This window comes from Pteropus medius, unplaced genomic scaffold (assembly GCF_902729225.1).
Source record: "Pteropus medius unplaced genomic scaffold, Ma_sr-lr_union100, whole genome shotgun sequence".
In the NCBI taxonomy this organism is placed as follows: Eukaryota; Metazoa; Chordata; class Mammalia; order Chiroptera; family Pteropodidae; genus Pteropus; species Pteropus medius.
The window spans coordinates 17,903,407-17,928,947 of record NW_024352784.1 but is presented as its reverse complement, the minus strand read 5'-3'; the positions used below and the strand labels follow the sequence as shown (position 1 = coordinate 17,928,947).

Sequence of the window (25,541 nt, the reverse complement as noted above, 5' to 3'; positions counted from 1 at the left end):
TCTCTGATTGGACATACATTTGCCAAACTTCTCTTCAACCCTAGCATCTACCTGGCACAAGTCCAGAACAATCAAGCCCAGTTTCTTGGGCTTGGCTGTTAAAATCGGTAAGAGGTAAAAGGGGAGGAAGTAAGAGGGTTAAGAATATTATTGTATAGGAAATTCTAACCTTCATAAAAAATTTCAACATCAAATCCAAACCTTTTTTTCTATAATACAGAGAAAAACATAGTTTTACTTTCTAAGAGAAGGGATCAAAATGAATGAAAAGTAGGAAAGGAAACTTCTACTATAGTTTTTAAAATAAAAAATCCTCTGGGATTTGTAAATCAGAAACACGTGTAATTAATGCAAATAAAGAACCCTGAGTTAGGGCTGAAGAGAGATGTGGGTGCTAGGTACACCCATATCCTCTTGTGGGTATGTGACCTCACACAACTCATGAAGCTTCCTTTAACCCAAAGGAATTCGTATTTGCACGAAAGAGCTGTTTTAAATCACAAAGCAATGTCGAAACGTAAGAGGCATTATCATCATCTGTGGCAAAATTTATACAATCCAGACTCTAACAGAACAAATGCAGAACGGTGAGTTGTTTTGTTTTGTTTTGTTTTGTTTTGTTTGACAGGCAAAGGATATCAAACTCCTGGAGTCAAGAATTATAAGGGCAGCTATATCATCAGATGAAACTGTACACACATTTTTATAAAATAACACCCAAGATAAGAACAAATAACAGTACAAATGAAAGAAATCTAGGCCACTCTCACCAAATCACTCCTCTTCTTCCTTGCATTAAGCTACTCTAAGATGAAACTTCCTAATAAAACAACTCAGTGTAGTCTGACATAGTCATCTAGGTAGCAGTGGTTAATGATTCAGTCTAATACCTTCCTCTTGACCTACCTACCCACATCCACCTCACTCCCAAAGGTAAGCTCCTCTCACTGGAGACCCACACAAACAATGGGACTCTAAGAGAAAAAAAAAAGGTGATTAATGGCCTGTGTCATCAGACAATGATCCCAGGGTTTAAGGACTTTAAAACCTGTTTAACACTTTATTGCCTTACAGATTTTAGATCAATACCAAATTCAAGTGTATCTAGGAAATGCAAGGAAGCCCAGACTTGTCCTTACATGGCAGACAGCATATTTTACTGCTGTCCTCAAAGCTAAGTTTGAAACTAAGCTCCAAATTATGTATCTTCGCTGTACATCAGTTCATGAGTCGAGGATTATTAGTTCTACCTAATGGGGTTGTTGGGAGAATTAAGCAAGACACAACTATAAAGCCCTTCACGCAGTGTGCTGCCCATTGTAAGTACTCGAAGAAGTCTTTGTACTAGTAGTAACATATTAGCACAAACCAGACACTCAGTAAAGGTTACTTCCCTTCCTTTCTCATTTTGTACTTCAAAGGTGAAAAATATTCCAATCGAATAGCAAGTTATATATAATAAAACAGAGTATGTAGCTAAATCAGAACCCAATTTTCTTGACATTTACCTCCTCATTCATTATGGCTATGAAGATAAATTTTACAATTTACACTGCCCAGAATTAGAGCCTATGTATATAAAAATCAGTTTAAATTTGTGATGATACATAGTCCTTAACTCCTGTCCAATATTTAATAGTTTCTCAAATCCTTCTTCTAGTATTATTGATGTACTTGATATATTTAGTATCCCTATAATGACCCCTTCCTATTACCTGTTTTAATCATCATTACCATTAATGGGAACAAACCCCCTGAGTGTTGTTGAAAATGATTTAATGTATATAAATATGTTCTGAAGACTGTGAAGTGCTAATATTACCACTTATATAAGAGTAGAGAAGACACAGCCACTGTTTTGAGATTTCTCTCAATCTAAAGACTAGAAAAATGAACTGTGCTAATCAAGGAACACACATATATATGCACATGTCTAGGAACACATACACTTAGATTAAAATGACAATAACTAGAAGAAAAAATATATATGCATATATATCTGTATCAGTGATGGAGAGTAAATAAATAGGTAATAGATAATAATAATATTGGGACAATTCTGCTCCAATTTTTAAAATATTTCCATAAAAAGTCAATTCTTACAAATAAAATCTTAAAATAATTTCTAAACAAAATCCACAATACACCTCCTCTAGTCTATCTAATGAAAACATTTGTAGAAGCATACCTCCATACATTAATGGAGCATACACAGTGCAAATAATGCCTGTCATTCAAGGACCAGATGTACCCATGAAACATAAAAGACCAAGCAATTGATGCAGTATCATTTCAGGAAAGCATGACTGTAAAAGGAAAGATTGGTATATGAGATCTGCTTCCACACTTCTAATTTAAAGTCAATTCAAATGTAGTTTACTTTATCAGGGCCCTTAATTGAGTGAAGGTCAAAAGTGCAATCAACAGAGGCGACCATTACCTACACTTATCAGAAGATAACCAGGTATAGTAGTGCTAAACAAGAAAAACAAAAAATAGGGACCCCCACTGAAAACCATGGCTAATACTGTATAAACAGGTCCTCTTATAAACCAGCACATTCTAAGAAAAAGCCTTTTCTGTGCCATTTCTCCACCAAATGCAACCTCATTTGTCATTCTATTTTAGTGTGAGAACGCCCCTTTACTTTTCCAATGTTTACAATTTGTGAAAGGTGAAATTACACTTCTGACACAAAATGTCAAACTTACCACTCTCGTCATCTATATTGAACCTTCCAAGACCACTACCATCCCTGATGGAGTACTGGATCTCTCCGTCCCTCCCGGAGTCCTCATCTTGGGCAGTCACCTGCAGGACACTTGTTCCAATACGTGAGTTTTCTTTTACAGATCCAACAACAGCAAAGTCTGGGAAGTAGGGCGTATGGAGGTTTTCGTTGACATCCACCACTTCCACCTCAACAAAGGAAACAGAGGACAGAGAGACAGGCCGCCCTTTGTCTTTAGCCCGAACCGTGAGGTTATAGAACTGCTGCTTTTCATAGTCAAGCTCTTTGCTCAAGCGGATGGCCCCACTTGCTTTATCTATTTCAAATCTCCCATTATAGTCATTAACTAACGAATAGCGCACTTGACCCCCCAGTCCAAGATCTGGATCATGGGTCTCCAGCCAAGCGATGACAGTGCCAACAGGGAGATCTTCAAGAACCTTCACACTATAGCTACTGGGAATGAAAGCTGGGGAGCAGTCATTGACGTCATCCAAAAACACCTTAAGAGTCACAACCGAAAACAGCTGCTGGCCATTTTCTGCCTTGTCTCTGGCTTCTATTTTTAATGAATAGTTTGCTTTGGCCTCTCGGTCCAATTGGTCAGCTACATAAACAATTCCAGTTGAACTATTGATGGCAAACTGTTGGGTATCTGTCAAGACTGAGTAAGTCACTTCGCCATTAGAACCCAAGTCTTTATCTCTGGCTTCCACTTGAATAATCTCAGTACCAATACCTAAACTTTCGAGAATATTAACTGTGTAACTGTCTTGAAGAAAAATTGGGCTATTGTCATTAGCATCCTCCACGTTAATGGTCAGCAGCCTCCATGAAGATTTTTGTGGATTACCTAAGTCATAGATGGTGATATTAAGGAGATAGAGGTCTGTGTGCTCTCGATCCATGGGCATAAGGACTTTAAGTTGCCCAGTCTCCATATCGATATTAAAGCAACTATCCGTATTTCCATCAGATATTGTAAATAGCACCTTTCCATTGAAGCCAGAGTCGGCATCATAGGCTTTAATCTTCAGGATGTTAGCACCAACTGGCAGGTTCTCCTTCACAGCCACATCAGAAGGAAATGACTTGTCAAAATGTGGTCCTTGCCTATTAATCGAATAAAAGTCGAGAAATCCATCCTCCAGATTCAGTTTCCCATTGGCTTTTGCCTTAATGAGTAATTTTTCTGCCAGCTTTTGAGCCACACGAGTTTCTCTGCAACTGAAGCTCTTTGAAGATACCTTCCCATGTAAGACTGAAATGTTAACAGACATGGGATCCGCAAAATTCTCTCCATCGGTTGCTGTAATCCTGAGGGCAAATTGGCCATTTTTAATGCCAGAATTCATCAGTGACTTTTTAAGCTGTAAAACACCAGAGTCTGGGTTTAGATAAAAGAAACCAAGTTCATTTCCAGATAAGATTTTGTACTTTACAAGTTCAAGTTCATCAACATCAATTGCTGAGACAGCTGTGATGTGACTCCCAACTGGAAAATCATATGAAATAACTCCCTGGCAAGCCACTTTTTCAAAGAGAGGGCTGTTGTCATTGACGTTTCCTATTTGAATAGTCACATTTACCTCACTTTCATGGCGATATGGGGAACCCCAGTCAGAGGCTCTGACGATGAACCTGTAAGTTTCTGGAGAAGATTCAAAATCCAGTTCTTCGGTTGTGCTAATAACACCTGTAAACTGGTTAATGGCAAACGGTAACAAATTCAGGCTGGCAATACTATAGGTAATGTACCCATTTTCTCCTTTATCCTTATCAGAAGCTGAAACTGTCAGAACACTCGTTCCCACTGGAACACTTTCATTCACAAAAGCATCATACAGTGGCTGCTGAAATTCTGGGGTATGGTCATTTGCATCTTCTATGCCAATGGTGACTTGTGCTTTTAAGTCTCCTTCCTTGTTTGTCACCCCCAGTTTATAAACCTCCTTCTTAACGGTATTCAGTGGCTGTGCTGTGACAATCAAACCTGACCGGGGATTAATTTTGAAGTATTGTGCATCCTCACCAGGCGATAATTTGTATTCCACACCTAGCGGTTCAGGACTTAACTTTACTATAACAACCACGACGCCAGGAGGAGAAAATTCACTAATGCTCACATCATACATTTCTTTTTCAAATCTAATTGGGACAGTGTCTCTTTTGGGGTTGGCAATGTGGACAATCTTTATGGCAGAAAGTTTCTGAGGAGACCCCTTGTCTTTTGCTTGGAGAGTGAGATTGTAGCCATAGGGAAAGCTCTCCCAGTCGACCTGCCTTCTCTCCTTAATCTTGTACTCATTCATCCACTTTCCTTCCTTAGCCAGGAAGAACTGATCTAAAGGATCCCCAGCCACAATGGAAACAGACTCAATCTCTCCATTGGCCCCCTCATCTAGATCATCAACTGTCACCACTGCATAGGTCGACTCTTTGTCCAGAGAGAAGGGAACATGAGTGACTACATGGATAGTTGGGGCATGTTCATTTATGCGTTCAATGTGAACAAAAAGCTTTGCAGTACTGCTTACTCCGTTGTTTCCATAGAGTTTCATCCCTCGGTCCACAGCCAAAATTTCCAGATCATACCTATTCTTCTCATCGTAATTTAATCGTCCACTTAAAGAGATGATACCACTTGTGGGGTGAACGGAAAAGAGATCAACTTTGTTTTTAAAGTAGTAGTAGAATTCTCCATTGGAACCAATATCTGCATCTGTTGCTGTCACCTGGGCAACACTAGTCCTCAAAGGTGTGCTTTCTGCTATTGTAACAGAGTATGTTGTGGGTGAAAATAAAGGTCTCAGATCATTCATATCTAAAACCTGTATATTCACTTTGGTCCATGCTTCTAAATCCTCTCCTCTGACAGAACCTTTTACTATCAATAAATAATTGTCCTGAATTTCCCTATTCAATATGGCAGAATTTCCACCTTTAGTTCTTATTCTGAGAAAACAGAAATCTGCAATAATGACTTCCTCTGCTTTGAAAAAGCCTTCCTCATCTCCAGATACTATTCTGTATTTGATATCCCAGGACAGATCTATTAAGGTGATGCCCATTCTATTCTGACTGTTGACGTAGGTCCTTGCTGCTGAATTCTCATACACTGTAGCATTATAAGTGGAATGTGTGAAGTGGAAGCCCAGGGGCCCAGTCCCAGGCAGCCCTTGGGAGACAGTGGCCAAGAGCTTGAGAAGCAGGAGGATGAGGCAAGAAGGAGGAGGCCGTGTACCCACACAGTATCCCATAGTTATATCCATCACATCATACTTCCATCCTGGAGGGGAAAAAAAAAAAGAGAGAGAAAAGATAAATTAACTTAAGAGGAAAGTGGAAGAATAGAAAATAACTGTTATGAAACAATGCTTTTAAAAAACATCAATACAATAAAAAAATTAGAAACCTTACCACTTACCCTCATCTTGTTTGATTTTTTAATGACACTTTTGATAGAATTCTTCATTGGTAAAAGATGACATTTTTGATAGAATTTTTCATTGGTAAAAGATTTCTTGCTTTCTCAAAGTCAATTTAAAAATATGTACTGGAAGCCTTAAAAAGTGCATTTACATGTGACTTAGAATTAATTATCTTCTGGGCAATTATCCTATGGCAATAATTAGAAAAGTGTACATTTATAGCTCAGTTTAAAATACAAAACGGTTGAAAAGATACTAATTGCCTATCAATAGAGAATCAAATAATTTTTGGTACATTCATAAAGTGAAATACTATGCAGCCATTAAAAATAATAATTTTAAAAGATCTGTATTTTCAGAAGCATTAAGATATAATGCTAAGAGATTATAAAACAATACATGTGATATGATTCTATTATTATTTAAACATCTAATGCACAACTACATTTTTAGATTTGAAAAGGATTAACCGTGTGGTTTTGAGATTTACGGGCATATGTGCATTTTCCAATATTTCTTCAATTAACATTGTTCATTAATGGTTATATAATTACTTTTGCATGATCTAATTGATATCCATGAGTAGACTGCTACTCAGAACAAGAGAGGTAAGGATTCTGTACAAGAAAAATTTAAAGAATTAAAAGAGATTCATGTTCAGAAGAGTAATTGACGGAATTACTTCCAATTATTTGTATCAGTCTATTATATCTCCACAGTCACCATAGCTCTGTTTCTATATAGATTTAAAGATAAAAACATTCTCCTATTTTAACAGTAAAATCTGTCAAGTATTTAAAATAGACGGTGGGGGCAAAGAGGCTATTTAACAAGGATGAGCTAAGTCTATTTACACCCTGATGGTTCAGATTTTTAGAATCCCCAAGTTCTTCCATTAAGGCATACTCTGCAAGACCTCACATTCTCTTTCTCTTTCTCCTCTACAGGGAATATGGAGAAAAGAAAAAATGGGACTTTGCATACCATGGGCTAGGCACTGAGTCAGGCATTTCCTCCCTGTTGCATTGGATCCTTGCAACAACCCTAAGCAACAGGTACTATTTTACCAAACTACACGTTAGAAAACTAAAAGTTAGAGAAATTAAGCTATTTGGTTGGAACATTGTCTCAACAGATGTCTTCCAGCTGGTAAGTAGCAGAGCCGGATCTCAAATCCTGTTCTTTCTTATTTAAAGCCATGCTTTTTCCTATAGCACCACCATTCTCTCTAAATTATTTGTAACAAGAATAGAATAATTAAAGCCCCTAAAAGCATATATGACATGATTTAATTCTATTAAACTAGTCAACATTTATCAGTAATGGAAAAACATAAAACCCACTCAGCATCTCTATTGGTTATCTCCTTTCTGATTTTAAACAACTTCCAATTACTTGCTATAAACGGAAAAAATACCCTACATTTCAACATTTTAAATTATAAATTATTGTGTAGTTTACAGTAGTCCCCCTTTACCTGAGGGAAATACTTTCCAAGACACCCCAGTGGATGCCTGAAACTAAGAACAGTACTGAACCCTATATATACAATATTTTCCCCATGTATACATACCTTTTCAGTTAGAGGAAGCACTTTTTGGCTTCTCTTTGGCATGTCCTAATTGCCAGCATCACTATTCTTGCACTTTGGAGCCCATTATTAAGTACAATAAGGGTGACCTGAACACTGAGATATCCTGACGGCCAACCTGTTAAACAAGATGGCAGCGACTACGTCATCAACAAAGGGATGACTCACGTCCGGGGCAAGAAAACAGGAGATTTCATCATGCTACTCAGAACAGCACCCAATTTAAAACTTATGAATTGTTTATTGCTGGAATTGTCTATTTAATATTTTGAGACCACAGGAAACTAAAACCTTGGAAGGTGAAATCATGGATAAGAGGGGACTACTACATAAAACACTTTCATATCCAGGATGAGTAAGGCACATGTTATTATACTCTTTTTGCAGATGAACCATTCAAACCTCATGTTCCTGTAGCAGAGGCTGAATTAGGCTAAATTATAATTCAGACTCTCTCCACACTGAACAAGATTCTCTCATTTTTTTTCCCCAATGCTGCCCTTCAGGAGACTCTCATAAAGCAAAATTCTTGGCGTGCATTTGCTTGGTTCCAACTGGGGATGAACTATATCTTGCTGCTTTCATCTGCTTTAGTATCTAGGAAACACTGAATAGGCATATAGAAAGAGTAAAGTTTAACGTAGGGATTTCATAAGTAGAACAGACAATAAAAATGAAAAGCAGAAAGGTAGGATAACTTTTCATAAAAGAAGATAATTTCACATGTGATTCCTCCGCTATCTCTCCTTAGGAAATGCCTCAGGTGCTAAGTGTGTAAAGCAGTAGCCTGAATGCAGTAGGTTCAAATATCCTACCCATAAGAATGGAGAACTCCATGGGACCAGCGCAACTGGAAGTGCCTCTTTGTGGAACATGCAGCTGAAATATGGGAGCAAGAGAGCCCTCTTTAGGGATCACAGATGTCAATCATCAGAAGCTTTAATAATAATCTCTATGCCTCAACTGACTCTTTTATTTCATCATATGAGACTGCTCCAGAGGAAAGAGGTATTTTTAGGTTCACTATTGAACGCAGTGGAATGAAACAAGGCTCTCATAAGGGAATGACCAAAGGCCATGCGTACTCTCTCAAAGCAGAAAACTGGGGTCAATCCCAGCATATCCAAGGAAATACAAGTTCAGTTTCTGCCTTACTTCTCACTAACTATTCTACATAAAGGGCACTGCCTGTGAGAGCAGCTTTGCAGACACTTTGCCCCAAAAGTCTGGACTCATGGTCATCAGCGAAGATAGCCCCAAAGGTGAATTCAGTTCATCTGGACTCTTTTTAGTCTTTCCAGCCCCCATCCACATCCTGAACCCACACTGAAGAAAACCTGATGGGAGGAGCAGCATCTGTGCCTCATTATCTTCCCAGAAGCAAGGACAGTATATGCCACAGAGGAGGCACACAATATTGGTTTGCTGAACAGAGCATTAAGGTCCAGATGTAACCAGAGGCTCAGAAGACTTTAATATATTCAATTTCCAAATACCAAAAAATAAGAACATCTTACTTCAGGAAACAGAATCAAGAAATTACACAGACTCAAAAGAGCCTTAAAGACCAGCTGGTCCAATCTCCTGATTTCAGAGATGTGGAAATCGAGGCCCATAAAAAGAAGTCGTTCCCCTCATACCAAGATCACAACTCCCAGGTTGAAGCTGATACCAAATGGAAATGTGTGCCAAATGAAATTAGTTTTTCTTTGAGTTTTATAACAATTTGAGACCTGTGGTTTACCATAATTTTGCAGAGATCTTTGTTTTCTTACACAGTATTACTCTCCCTGGTGCTACTCCTCCTCAAAGTAGTTAACTGTTTATAAGTAAACATTTAAGTGCCCGAGGGGGAGAGTTACTTTTACGAACCCTTCTGGTGAATCCTTCAAAGCACAGAATACTGTCATAATATTCATTCAATTTAACTATTCCAAAATTTGTACTTTTGCATACTGAGTTTTTCTTTCAACAAGATACACTGCTGAGTTTTTTGTTTTTGGTTTTTTTCTTATAAAGCAGAATCAATAGCCTTAAATGCAAATAGAAAATACTTCAAACCAAACTGACATGAAATAGTATTGTTGTGTGCTGAAATTTGGATTTAACACCAAAAAACTGAGCATGTCTAAGCTTGTTGGCCTCAGCTGTTGAAACCAAAATATCTCATAAGGTTTTTGCATCTTAATTTTCTTTTTTTTTTTTTTTGGGGGGGGGAGCTCTACTGGGCACAAATTAATTTAAAAGTCTTGCAGTTTTTTCATTGATTGACAAAATAAACAAGTGCTGGAAGTTAGGAATTCTGTAAAATTCTGCAAGTAAATACTAAAATAAAGATTTAGGCTTCCTTTTCTTAGCATGCCAAAATGACTGGTAAAATTTTTTTAAAAAAATTACTACTTTTTCCACATTGAAGCCAAGCTATTTATGAAGCTGGCATGATGGTTGCACTGTTTTAGATGCTCTGCACATTGATTTACTCTACTGCTTCTGGGTTATTTTAAAGAAAGCACTTAGTTCCCAACCTCAGAGCCTATTTTCTATGACTTAGTAACATAATCAATAATTTTTGATATAATCTCCAAAGAGATCATCAAGCCATCAATCTTGGAGACATTTATTATTCAGAGGCACGCCAATGTGCCTCCCCATCCTGCCCAACCAGCTCAGTTAGAGTGGATCTTAGCCTGGGACTCAGAGGGCATGCAGATTTTTCTCTCCAGGGATGAATAAATACCAGAGACCTCAGGGGCAGAGAACAGCTCTCACAAAGGCCACCTCTCTGGGAGTGCCTTGACTCAGCAGGGTGCCTCTGCTTGCTCTGGTAACCTGGTGAAGCTGTTTTCTGCCATCATTAAATTGGCCTCATTAAATAGCTGAGACTTCTAAAAGTGAAAAAAAGGCATCTTAGGAAAACATTCTATTTTCACTCTATCTCTTCCTATCTTATACATTTTGAAAGGGTTTTGTTAGCCAGACAGACATGGAAATGTGCTATGATAAGCTGTGAAATAGAGAACAAAGGCAATATGTAAAGGGTCTTCCTTTTACAGGATCCTTGATGAAGATGGCTTGTGTTAGAACTGAAAATGGAAGTTAGCCATCACTCAGGTGTGTGCTGGGACTGAGTCCAACATCTATACAAAGCTGTATGTGCAGTGGGTCCAAAATGCCCACTTCAATGCCTGACTGCCTGGATTTAAAACCCAGCTCTGCCATTGACTAGTTATGTAATTTTGGGCAAGTTATTTAATCTCTCTGTATCTCACTTTCAGTTTCTTCTTCTATAAAATAGAAACAATAGTTCCTCCCAACAGGATTTGAGTTAATAAATATGAAGCACTTAAAACAGTTCATGGCTCGTAGTAAGTATACAATGCTAACTATTAATATCACGAACTAAGACAGTTTTTAGAAAAGACAAGATCTGTGAGTTACAAGATAAGAGAGGAAATTAACAACCTACTCTGACATTTTCTTTTCTAAAACAAACAAAAAAACACATCAAAGGTAAAGGAAAAGACGTCTTTCCCATTTATACTTTGCCACTTACACTTACTGGTTAGGTGATGCTTGGGTAACGCTTCTTAAGTCTCAGTTTCCTTTTCTTTTTAACAGGTATTATAAGAGTTCCCACTGCCATGTTACAGGCTTGCAATCATGTCTGGCACACAGTATGTTTCATAAATATCAACTGATATTAATTATTAAGGTGTTCAGAAGAAGAAAAACAAAATGGGAAACAAGTAAACACTTGGTTAAGAAACAAAGGTCAAATGTGAGACAATCTATGGAGTAGCCTATCCCTATTACGAAAACCACCCTTCCACAGACCCTAGACTCATGCCATGGGTCAGGGTCAGTGCCAGAGGCACCTGTGCAGGGTGACATGGGCCAAAGGCTATTGCCACAACTCTGCGGCTTACTCCAACTACCACATGTATATTTTTGAACTCAGGAAACTATAACTGCTTGAGGGAACTACTCCTCAGACCTGGCATTTAATTCCTGAGGAGTTCTAGCAGGATTTCTCTTTGCAATGATGAGTCCCAGAACAGCTAGATACTGCTAAGCCCTATCTTCCAGAGCAGCTTATTCTGATACTGCTCAAATTACCATCCTCATGGCACTGCTTTATGTTCTGGGTCCTTGCTCCTGAAATCAGTTATAGACTGTCTGTATGACACACTTGGGAATAAAGTTTTACTCTCTGGCTGATGCTAATGGTTGCCTGAAAAGAAGAAAAAATGTTTACTGGGTCTTTTTTCTTAATACAAACCATTGTAGCTAGAGCGTGTACAGGATAATATACGAGGTGTCTGGGTCACAAATAATTTATGTCGTGCTGTTACTCGGCTTATATCATGATATACTGAACCACAGCCATGTAAACTCACTGAGTTTTATAGTCAAAAGGATCATAAAATTGTCCAGTCCAACACTCTAGTTTTAAAGTTGAGGAAACAGAATGAGAAAGGTTAAGTGATTCAGACAAGGTCACATAGCCTGCTAGTAAAAAAGCTAAAACTGGCCCTTACATCTCTACTGTGATTTTGACTCTACTGTGCTATTGCCTCCTTTAAGAACACAGGTCTTAAAGGTCTCTATCATTCTTGTCTACAAGTTTTACTCATCTTATAAGGTTTAGCTAAAATACTACCTACTCTTTGAAGCAATCTCAGAGATTGCCCATCCAAGTGTGAGCTCCAATTCTAAAGCTGTGATTCTTAAACTTTAGTGAGATTCAGAATCATGCAGGGCTTGTTTAATCTCACACTGCTGGGCTCCACCCCAGAGTTTCTGGACTCCTTGGTCTGGGGTGGGGCCAAGAATTTATAATTTTAACAAGTTCCCAGGAGATGCTCATTCTGGGACAATCACACTCAGAATCACTGCCCTAAACTTTGTATTTTATCTATATGGACCTCACTGATATCATCTACTTCCTTGTATTAAACTTATTTTGAAATTACATATTGGAAAGTAAGCTGTCTTATTTCTTCTTCTTCTTACAGTGTCCAGCAAAGTGCCTTGCAAGGCCAAAATTCAATCAATTTTTACTGAGTGAAATTTGTCTAATCAGCATGTACCGTAACTCCCAACATGCACTAGGGAGAAGATAAAAATGAGCATCAGACAAATCGGGAATTATAATTATAAAACTTAGAGAACCTGAGGAAACAGAGATAGTCCACCATTCCCCAATAACACATGATTTCCCATTTCCATGACATATATTCATGAATAGGTGTGCAACTAAAAAAAAAATGTTTTAGGAAACACCGGTTGAATAAAGGCAAGCAGATTGCATAATTTAGATCTTGGAGCATTTAGTATGTGTCAAAAGAAACTTCCCCCCCTCCCGTTCTTAGTCATCTCTAAAAATTTACCATGCGTTGTTAACTCCTTATGAAAGCACAGTCTATAGTTATAGTCTGTTTCCACCAGCAGCAGTAAGTTTTCTGGTACATAGGCCTCAGCAAGCACTTGTTGCATGCACAAACGCACTATATAAACTGTGATTCCAAGGGATATAATATGCACAATTTCTAAAATCTGTTTGATCATGAATCTCTTTCTCCACTTTCCCCACTTTCACCACCGACACATAGCTACTTGCAGGCGAAGAAAGAGTATTTTGTGGAAAACAGGGAAACACCGATTGAGTCCAACCTAGATGTTGTGCCTCAGACAGTTCAGTTGCCTGGAAAGCATTGGATGTAATCCAAGGATTCTTGAGACTAGTTTATTATTCTTCCTCCTACCCCATTTCACAGGGTATGAATTCTCATGTTCACTAAGCTGAGAGTTATTCTTGAACAAACTGCTTCAATACTTGTCATATCAACACACCTCCATGTTCCAACTGAAGAATGAGATGACTGTTCCATATTTTGCTGTGTATTTTCTTTTCTCATTAAAAAAAAAAGGCATATAAAGAATTTGTGCAGTTCTATGAGCTACAAAGACTGGAATGAGGAGAAGAATCTTATTAATGTTGAATAATCATCCATTTATTTTCATAGTTTTCATTATCTATTTTTACTTAGTTAATGGTCAAAATCAGTTTTCCAAACCAAAAATACTCTGACACTCAAAACCTAAAGTGAGTTCATATTTCATTCTTCTCTGGAAAATTCTGCTTATTTACTTGAGCCCCACGTTTAAGCTGGGCTTTATAAGCAAGAAGAGTATTTCCTTTACAAAGATACATCGCCTTCTGTCATTCTGAACAAGAAAGAAAGGCCAAATCCACAACCTCCAGTTGGTTCTGCCGACCAGCCAAGCAGACCGTTACCCAAACCCAATCTTTTTTATGGTAATAACACTGTAAAGTCTAACTTTTTCCAGTGGTACAAATCTTTCTGTTGTCTAAACGTGGTCTCTGAGGAGAAAAGTCAGTCAGCATGAAGCAAGTGTAATTCAAGTTGGTTCTGAGAAAAATGGAAGAATCAGCCACACAGCGGCGGTGTTATGAATACCCTCCTTTATTTTCTCCCCAGGTGCTAGAAATATTTCCATACAACACTGGTTAATGTCAAGTATCATTTCATCAGTAAATGCTTCAAATTCAGGGGTAATTCAACCAGGGGCTATCAGAAGGAAAGATTAGCATGTTGTTCAAGCCTTTTAAAAATCACTTCTCCCTCTGGAAAAAGAAATTCATCATAGGGTAAGAAAAAAAAAAATGTATGGAGAAGATATAATTTGCTCCTATGCTTAGCTGTCTGAGAAAATGTTCCAGAAAAATACATGATTTCAATTTTTCTTTGGTGGGCCTCACTGACAGAAACCAAAGGCTAGATATATTAGTATTCACTTATGCTCACAATTTAAAAAACAAAACAAAACAAAAAACCTTCTCCAAGTAATAGCATTTACTCTGGCATAACTGCATGAATGAGAGAAAAAGGACCAGAATAGTTCTAAATAGGACAAATGTCTTTAAATAGTGTTCATTTCAATAATTAATGGGCAAAATATAGTTGAGAGGAAAAGATGCTTTCAGAGCTTTCTGCTTGCTACATTCTGACACAATCCATATTTATCGCCATGTTAAGTCCCTGTGGTCTGTCCTATTTCCAAAAGTAAACATCCTTTTAATCATTCCAATTGCTATTTGCCTTGTTAAAGGAGACTCCTTTAAGAAAAAGAGTAATCAGCATAGTAAAATCAGGAATCGGGAAAGCAGAACTCGGGAGCTTCCCTCAGTACATCCCTCTCCTGCTATGACAAGCAATGGTGACATTAGGGCAAGAGGAAAGTGAGAAACATCCGTGAGAGGGCTCAGGGTACACAGAGCTGCAGGACCTAAATTAGGTAAAGGCACATCAGATTTCCTTTTTCTGAAACAGCTGAACCATCAGAGTAGGATGGGATAAATGATAAAATATCCTAAAAATTATAGAGGACTTCTGGGAGAACAGAATTCAATTCCAAATTTTTCCAAAGTTATACCTGGGACTGGGTCTTACTCTGGACAAAGAAGACCACAGGCTCCAGAGCAAAGTTCTGGAAATGCCTGGCTGTTTGGTTAAATGTCACCCCAGAATGTAAGGCAGCAGCAATGAGACTTTACATGTTAGGTGCACAATACAGAATTGCTAAATAAATCTAATGAGAAAGAAGATACACACCCAACTCTCTACAACGTGGTATTACTATATATTCACCACATGAAGACTGGAGACAAGCAAATGATGGAGGAAATGGATGCTTGTACGAGAAATAAAAAAAAAAAAACAATAGATCAGGAAACTGGTGAGACTAAAAACGTATCTCAGGCAGCAACTGTACTAAACTCAAAAAGCAGAGGACAAACATTGATCATATGGAAGATGAACACACTATGGAGAGAGGTTGAAATTGTATCACAGGGGAAGGCAAAGATTATTTGAGAACAGGCAATGATAAAAGTTGTCAAGATTTAATACAGCTTGCATGTGGGTCAAGAAGTTTGCTGACAACACAGACATCTCATCGGTCATGTCGCTTCACACTGTCATCACTGACAACTGTGTCTTAGCAAATGACAAAATGCAAATTTGGTTCCTTCAGTTCTCCCATACTTCCCATTAAGGTTATTTATTATTGACTGACGGGTTGATGTCAGTGTTACCTGGATTATTGCTCAGTGCTAATGAGACCAGGTCATAGGTTCAATTCCCACATGGGACAACACAGACAGTCTTCCTAAGAACAGGTCAACAAGGACATGCGAGCATCAACTACCCTCCATCTCAATGAAAAAGCTCAAGCCTGCAGAATCATGTGTCAGTAGGGTCCTCATTTTCACTTAAGAAAACATATTTCCTTAGGTGGGTAAGACATTTTTAGACATTTCTGTAAACACAGGTTAAAAGAATTGTCAAAGAACCTCCAAGCACAAAGTTAGTAATTTTTAGCATAAACAACCTTAGCCTAACATACCAGGCAGAGGACAGGGTTACTATCCCAGAGCAGCCAGAAATGGAATAAGTATGAGAACACACAGCACCTCAGAGCTGGCCTGACAAGACCTAGAGGTGCTGCCACAGAGTGGAGACAAAAGGCCAAGAGCAGATCCTCTCTTTGAGGAGTAACTACTAAGCACACATGGACAAGGATGGTCAATTGAGCTCACTCAGAGAGATGCTGAACTACTTACTGTCTGCATCTCTGTGAATCCTACTGCACAATGCAGTTGCAGAAGTAGTGGGACCCAGGGTGGTGTTGTGCTTAATGAAGTAGCTTCCTGGGACGCTTGCTCATTCCGCCCCCTTTCTTGAGGCCCTGGTATCATTTTTGAAACTGCAAGCCAGAAGTGCGTAAGCAGTCAAATGTAGTAGGTTTGAAAAGAAAATGAATGTATAAGAACTCAATGAGTATGAACCCAGGGCTCTGGAGACAGAACAGATCAAATTCACACATTCTAATGTGAAAAATGAGGGTGCCACTAAGGGCCAGGTGCTGCCTGTCTGCGTAGATGACAGCAACCCTAGAGCCTCAAACTCCTAACCAGCCTGACATATCACTCTCGCCCCCTCCATAGCATTCCTGCTACAACCGTCCAGTCACATACCTAAAACCTGAGCAAATCCTACCCCTGCTGAAACACATCAATACCTTCCCTATGCATTCAAGATAATAAAGACCCAAAGCGTCAACATGGCTGAGAAGTTCTGCCAAGTTTGGCCCTCGCTTCCTTTCTGGACTCATCTCTAACTACTCTACCTTCCAGCCAAAGTGGTCCTTTTGTTTCGTTTGTTTTGTTCTGTTCCTGGCAGATCTCCTCTTGCCTCAGGTGCTTTGCACATGTTTTTGTCTTTGAGTTCAACTCTGTTTTGCTTCCTGATTCCCCACCACAGAAACGCATGCACATAATCACCTCAGCTTCTACACCCCTCAGGGCACATTTCTCTGATTCCCCAAAACTAGCCCTGGCCCCTTGTTATGTGCTCTTGGAGCACCCAGATCATTTACTTCATAATATTTGTTACTGTTTTAATTATATTTTAGTAAGACTATCTGATTAGTATCTGTTATCCCAACTTGCCTACAAACTGTATGAAGGAAGGAGCTGTCTCTTACGGTCATCACTGTTGCTCATACCAAATGTACTGCTTGGCACATAATAGGTGCTCAACAAATATCTGCTGTTGGATAAACTATAAATGTCTTAAACTATAAACTATAAATGTTGGATAAACTATAAATGAAGCTCCAAGAAAATATAGGAGCAGAACAGTTGTTCTCAACTACAGACTGTTTTGTCCCCAGAGGACATTTGGCAATGTCTGCAGGCCTTTTTCTTTGTCGCAATGAGGAGAGAGATGCTACTAGCATCTAGCAGGTACAGGCCAGGGATGCTGCTAAACGTCCTACCAAGCACAGGGCGGCCTCCCAAACAAAGAATTATCTGGCCTAAAATTTCAATAATGTTGAGGTCACAACTGGATTAGAGCAACTAGAGCCATTATACTGAGAAAGGGTAGAGCCGAGTATGTGGGGAAAAAATACTTTCCAAGAATAGCAGAGACACTGCATGGAGCTCTCCTGGCACCACTGAGATGTTCCCCCAGATAACGCCCCAGGGAGGTCGGCTCTGGGTTTCTGGTGCCAAGAACCAAACTCTCCTCCTCTAGGGCTGAGCTGACTTCCACCCCACAGTATAAACCTGGCTGGGTTCTGAGCTCCCTGCCCACAACAGAGAATCAAGGAAACTTTACCTCTCGGTGGTAGAACCATTTGGTCTGATTTCTCCGGGAAGTATTCGCGTGTGTCAGGCCATCAGTCACGCTGGCAACTGGAATCCCAAGGACTGATGTTCCCCAGTTTTCCACCCACCTGACTTGGATCTCATTCTTTACAGAAGCATTTACTCGGCCAACAAAATCAAGGCCCTGGAAGACTGATCTTTGCAGGTCAAGAGAGGGTCACCTCTCTAGAGGTTTACCTAATTTTCTCTGCATAACTAAGACCACAGCTTCCAAGCATCTGAGTGGCCTCACTTGACCATGGTTTGGGGGAATCATTTACTCACCAGCATGGTGTACAAGACAGGACTATCAAATCCTGCCCTAGATTGAAAGACAACTCCCATAATTCATCCTCAAGCTACAAGAACCTAAACAGATTTTTAAACATCCTTTAATATCAACAGTTGCTGAAAAGTAAATGGTTTGTTACTCTGACAAGACTTAAACCAAGTACACTCATTCCATGTAGTTAAATTGAGTTTTCCTCTAGTCGACCCTTGAGTATATATAGATAAAAACCAAGTACTACATACTTTGCCACTAATTATGTACTACAAATAAATAGTTTACACAAGCTTATGTAAACTGCGAAGCGGGGAACAGCAATTCTGAGCTTCCATGGCAGATGTTTAGGGACAGCTGTACAGGGAAGCTGACAAGAATTTAGATGAAATTTATTTTAAAGTCCTACTAGAGTGAGAGAAGGTTTGTTTAACCTTTACCAAACCATTCCACCTAGGTGGTTCAAATCTGAATTTTCCTTCAGAACAGATTTCTATTGTTTTTAACAGGCCTCTCTCACTTCCTCTTTTTTTTTAAATTAAAGAAGCCCTAGTGATTTGATCATTATGAGTAAATGGCATTACACTATTACAAATATTAAACCCAGCAGCTTGATTTATTAGTAAATGCTAACAGACAAGAGTAAATATTATTAATAAAGAATCTAGCAACAGCAAAGTCTGTATACAAAGCACCTTATTTTCTGAGCTTCAAGAATCCACTAGGTTACACTATGATTTTCAAGAGCTTCTATCTTCCACATCAAAAACAAAGATGTCAGCTCTCAGCCTCACGAGGGTAACAATGTCATCCTTCCATTACTTATGTGTTTTTAGGAAAAAGAATAAATGACATGATTAGTGACAAATTATGTAGATTAAACATTCCTAACCAGAATTTTTGGCAGCAGCTATCCGTTGCCTCACGTATATTCCGCAAAATCAAAAACAGTTATTCAATAGATATTTGTTTAATTGGGAAATGACAATAGCTAAGAATGAGCAATTACCAGACCTTGCACATTGCTATGTTATCAAAGGCAACTTGAGGTTGGTGTATCCAGAGTTAAGAATAAGGAATTTCAGAGGGAGTTTAGTTCAGCAGCCTTGTCCTGGAGCTGAAATGTTGGCGCTCAGAATTCAGTTCTTGGGCTAGCTGACAGCAGGGCTGGGATGAATACCCAAGCTCCAAACCAAAAATAAACAGTTGTAATACTACCTTATTTAAAAAAATAATATTTTAGAAGTATAAAGAGAATGTTTATTTACCATACTATCACAGAATCCTAGATGAAAGTCATAAAGTTTATGACCCTACCTCTCCCGCTCAAGAGTTTACTTGGATTCAACATGTCACTAAGCAGTAAAGAAATATTATCTGGCAGTTTAAAATTATTTGGTTTTGCAATCAAATAGTTACTGGTTATTTGATTTTATTTTTAAAAATTGCCTCCCAAAATCAATTCTATTCTAGATCATCATAATGCTGATCTCTCCACTTAGTAAAAAGTAAAACAGACAAATAAATTATTTGGATAATTTTGCCCTTCACAGTTCACAGACAGATTATATAGCATTATATATACACATCCATAAGATTCAATACAAATCCATCTACTTTTGAAATTTTGGGCTTTACTGTGTCTATCTGATTTGGAGAGTGATTCTGGAATGACCTTCTTGCTCTAGCTTCTTCCTTCACCACTGATTCAACTTTAATTTCAATTTCAATTTCTTTACATGTTCACAATTTATGTGACACATTGTGTCTACTAGATTCTGGACTAAGACCACCCTAAAAACATTAGCCTGCAGTTGTAAAACAACGTGAAAATACTTAATACTACTCAACAGTACTTTTAAAAATGAATAAAATAGTAAAATGTATGTTACATTTTTCATCAGATTAAGTGTTAGCCTTCTTTAAGGCCAGTGCTTTGGTGGTTTTTACATCAGATTTATACGCTGACTTACACTGTAGGACATCTGAAATTTTCAGCAGAGTCACAAAGCTTTTGGAAGGCATGGGAGGTAGTTACTGCAGACTATACAACTGCAAACAATTACCTGACTCAAACCCAAGCAAGTACAGTAACTCTAATACCTCACCTTCTGTCCATCATCCCATCAATTGTAAATCTCTCCAGCCTGTCAAGGAAGCTCTAATCAACCACTTAACCTAAATTAAAAACTCAAAGGGGTAAAATCTTCAACTTCAAGTCATTTGGGAATGCTGCATAGTCCTCCTTCAGTGTCTGAGTCAGGGAAGAAAGACATTTGAAGAATTTTTGTCTTTTTTAACAAAAATGAGCATTTAGGTTCCCCGTGTAGATCAGCAGAAAATGGATCTAATACACAGGATGGAAGGAAATGGGCAAAAGGTAACTCCTGGAGATATTCAAAGCAGTTAGATGACTGCTTTGTGTCTAATGTCCCCACTGCAGCAGCATCATTTAATGGGGTAAGCGCTTCTCCTTTCTCACATATGTAGAGTTCATCAAGATCCTGGCACACGGTCCCTTCAGGAAAAAATTTCCACAGGTCTAATCAATGGTGAACACACAGGGCAGTCCCTCCAGCTTGACATTGCCTCACATAAGCCTAATTTAATTGTGACCAAGTCTTATCTGAGTCTGCACTTCACTGACAGAAGACAGGAGCTCTGAACAGGTTTCACAGATGCTGGCCTGGGGAAGTTTCAAAGTCTTTCCATAATTGAAGCAGTTATCTTTTCTCCTCAAGGTGGTATTTTCATATTCTACCAGGGAAAGAACTATAAGCTAGATGTGAATGGTATTATTTGCAGGTAGGATGCACCCTCCTAACTCATAGAGAGAATCACTCCTTTATCAACGATACTGTCTGGAATCCCTCTATAGATGAAATTAAAAAATGAAGAAAAAAAGAAAATCATAGGCCATAGATTAGCTTCGTATGTAGGGCTATAAAATAATTTCTGATAAAAGTGGATCTTGACAAAAGTCAGTCTACCAACCATAATGGTGTTACACTCTTTACGTTATTACTCTCCCTTCTTCACAATGTCACTCTAATGAGAAGAAAGGACAATATGTAAATACTGGTCAACAACTTTGCTTAGCAATTCAATATTCACCCCCAAACCCTTGTGAATATTTAAGTGGAGCAACATGAAAAGGTTGTTTCCCCCCTTTCATTTTTTTTGGCAGGGCAAGTTGGGGAATGGGGCCTTAATTAAAGAGATGATGCTTCAATAAGTGTATTAATGCTCTGTAGCTCAAATATGTGGGCTATAACTGGGGAGAGTCCCTAACATCTCGTCCTTTCTTCAGAAATGTCTTGCTCTTGCCTTAATGAAGAAAAAAAAACAAACAATTTAAATTAAGGCATATTTATAAGGCAGACATAGGGAGGATGATAATTTGAATATGATTAAATGTTGAAAGAAACTTTCACGGTTTTTCTTGTCTTTGATGCTTCAAGATGAGAATCTAGAAGATTCTGATTACATTCCAGAACTTGCTGCACTAAATTACCCACCAGAGAAGGGGATTCAGAGAGAAAACACATATGTAGAGAGAAGAGGAGAAAAGGTGCAGAGTGACAGGCAAACACTGAGCCCCCCCTCACTATATCTCTCTCCCGGTCATAAGCCACCAGTGCCAGCTGCTGCTTTACTTCACTGCTTGACTCTCATACTAGAATTCTGGTGATTCTGGTTAAGTCAGTTATGATTAACAGAAAGTTAACATTGCTAATATAATTTAATGAGAATCTAAAACACAGAGAAATCGCTATTATGATAAATATTTGTAACTTTACAAAGGGTGCAATCAGACCAGTGGTGACAGACTCCAAATACCCTGGGGAGTTTTCCATGCTGAATGACATCCTGTCAGCTATTTGACCTCTTCAGTCCTCCACAGCTCTTTGTAACTGAAGTATCTGACCTTCAGTTCTGCCTATTTTCAACTCGATTTCAGTTATACTATAAAAACATGATGCTTGAGTTTTTGGCATGATCTAGGAACCATTCATTATCTAAAATTCCCATTTATTTTATAGTGAAATCATTTAAATCCCACTGTTACTAAGTCCACTAGTTCAACATTTCAATTTAATTCAACCAACATCTGTGAAATAGGTAGCAAGGATAAACTTCGGGACCTAAAGGGAAGGAAAACACTGACAGAATGTGGCAATACCATAAGACAAAGATTCAAAGGGTTATGAGAGGGCAGGCTAATTGCTGTGTGGAGCAGGAAAACAGAGAAAGTTCATGGAGGATGCATTGTTTCAAAATATTTTACTGAGTACCTGCGAAATGCCAGGCATTGTGATCATACATGCCTCACATATTTTATTTAATTCTCACAATAAATACATGAAGTATCATTATGTCCATTTTACGGATGATGAAATTGAGGCTTGAAAAGTGTAAGGTTCTTGCTCATGTTCTCACTCATGTAAGACAGAGCTACAATTCCAACCTGGGTATATCCAACTTCAATGCCCAGGCTCTCACCCCACAGTATTATGTTCTAACCTAAGGTGGGTCACAGAAGGCAGAAAGAATGCTAATAATTGACTGGAATCTTTTTGGTCCCAACTCCGGAGGAAGCAAAGGAAGTAAAAAACGTGGATGTGGGAACATGTAAGGCCACTGAAAGAACCAGTGAACCAGTTCAGCAGGACTGAAGGAAGTGAGATGACAAGATGGGGAAGTAGGTAAATAAAGTTCAAGAAGCTGATCTCAGAGCCTTAAATACCAAACTGAAGACCATGAACTTTTAACCTAGAGGAGATTCCGGAATCCTCTCCCCACCCCATTTTAGTTGATCAGGGAAGCAGCATGATGGAAGGGCTGCTTCAGAAAAATTATAGTTCTATAGCTAATGTGTGGGCTGTAATTGAGGGAATATATAGATAAGAGGCAGGGAGGTCTGATAAGAAACACTGAGCTAGGAAAAAGCTATCTTAAGAAAGCATAATGGCCCTTAGTCGAGTTAATTCATCTTAGCTTTAGTATTTTGTATGTATGCATTATTGTTTCATGTATTATTTTTCCACTTATCAACTCTCTTTTTTATATGCCAATACTATCTTTATTCAATAAGTGCAAAATGATTGGGTCATAGTCTTTAAAAACTCCATTTTTTTAAGCAAAGTTCAAATTCAGTTTTTGATTCACATTAGGTTTCCCTGTATTAGGAATTTCACAAAGCCAAAGACAAGAGAGTTAGTATCTGACTACTAGAGTATCTCAGTCCATGATTAAGGCAAAGAGGTGAGAATGTTTTTACAGGCACTTTGGTTCAAAAGAACATCAGCTGCTTCTGAAGCCCTGTGACAGAGACTGTAATAGGAGGGGTTTACTGCTAAAACAACACTCCACACCTGCCCAGGGGGTCATGTCCAGTGCTATTTTACCATTATCTGCACTTCATGTGCCTTTGCCACAATCCTTTATTTTGTTAAACAAACTATAATATATGACCTGCCTGAAGAGTAAATATTTATTCAGATCACAGAAGGACTTTTAATATCTTAGGGACGTTTCGATGGAACTCTCATTTAGAAAAAAAATGGACGAAAACCTATCTTATGTGCACTGCATTTCATTATCCATTCAACCATAGATAACTTTTAACCATGCAGTAGAAGTGCTAAATAATCTTAAATTACTCTTGATCTACTATATCTAGAGATAGGCCGAAACCGTATCTCAAATAGCACTACTAAGTATACATTTTATTTGACATGATAAAGTATTTTATTGCAGGTTATATTTTCTTGACATTTATTTACAGAACTATGTATAGCATTCAATAACAACATCTGAAAAGCTGTAAATGTAGACAAAGATATTGGACACACACACACAGAGCACTCATCAATTTCAGAAACAAGAAATCCCCTCCTTTACTTCATTACCGTAATTTGCAAACTAAAGTCCATGAAAACTCATTAAAACACTTCACATTATTCAATATTTGCTGTTTATCAGATATTTAAAGCTTCTCCTTCCAAAGTGCTACTGTTCTCAATCATAAAACAATTATACATTTTGGAGGCAAAATAGCAATATTCAAATGAAAACTTACCCGAATAAATAACAACGAAGCAATAAAATACTCCATTTAATTGCATATTTTTGTCCATTATCCAATGCCATGTCCTCACAGTTTATAACAAACCCCAGCCAAGCAGTGGAGCTGAAGAAATCAGATTCGGAATTGTATTCCAACTTGACTTTGCGACCTTGGGCAAAACATTTCAACTCTCAGACCTCCTTCCTTCATATCCATCTCATGAAGCTATTACGAAATCATGTATTTGAAAACACCCTGAAATTTAACGCATAAATTGTCTCTCATTGTACTGATGAGAAAGCCAGGGATGAAAGAGGAAATATCTGGCCCGGAGTCAAAGGCAGAGGGCAAGTGAGCCAATAAGACTGTGCTAGGTTTCCCTGTAGGAAGACTAATAATTGTTAGGACTTCGGCAAAGCAGAGATCAGGAGAGGGCAGCTTTCATGAATTCATGCCAAATTCAGCAATCACAGAATCTAGAAAACATTATTTTAATCCCAGCATACACGGTGTTTTTTAACATTTCAAAAAGAAATAGCACTTTATTTTGATTTACATATGCAAAGTACACCATGCTTGGGGCAACTGAGGGTCTTAAATGATCTCTTGGAAAATAATTCAGGTCTTCTATTTTCTCCTCCAGTTCTTCTTCCACTACCCCACAATTGTTTTTAGGCTTGTTATAGTCTTCTCATGCTAAGGATTTGCAAGCTTCACTTTAAAACATTAAAAATGCAAAGCCATTTCAATGTTCAACTTTAAGAACATTCTCAATTTCTAGTAACTATGGAAAAATCTGTTCAAATGAGGATGGTTTATTAAGCACCAGGTAAGAATTTCTTACGTTATCACCAAGTGTGGAAGTTTCAATTCTACCCATAGTTTATTACTGCAGAAACTGTCAAGGTTCTGACTTACTGACAGGTAAGGCTTCACAAAGGCTTGGAAAAAAGCCAACAAGATAGACCGGAGAAGGTTGTTTTCGTTTTTGTTCTTGGCATTCAGCAATCCCTTTTGCAACCTGTTCAGAACTCCTTGCATGACGCTCCCAGGCTATCACAAAAGAACTGGATGCTTGTGCGACCATTACCCTCTGTTTACTGTCTGAGAGGAGAAACAAAGAAAGATAGGTGCCCAGCAACGGGAAGTGTCGCAGAAAGAATTTAAGTTGGCCCCCAACTGTCAGAAGCTGAAGTTA

The 25,541-nt window shown here is 38.4% G+C and overlaps 1 protein-coding gene across 3 annotated transcripts in view; it reads right to left on the bottom strand.

The window, feature by feature from the left end:
- FAT3 (FAT atypical cadherin 3) overlaps positions 1-25,541 on the bottom strand; it is a 600,781-nt gene that overhangs the window by 472,258 nt on the left and 102,982 nt on the right. For all 3 annotated transcript variants that reach the window (XM_039847662.1, XM_039847663.1, XM_039847664.1), the window contains one exon: positions 2,712-6,020. In XM_039847662.1, coding sequence (XP_039703596.1) covers positions 2,712-6,003 — 3,292 coding nt within the window. In that variant the 5' untranslated portion in view covers positions 6,004-6,020. Of the gene's footprint in view, positions 1-2,711; positions 6,021-25,541 lie in introns of those variants that run through there.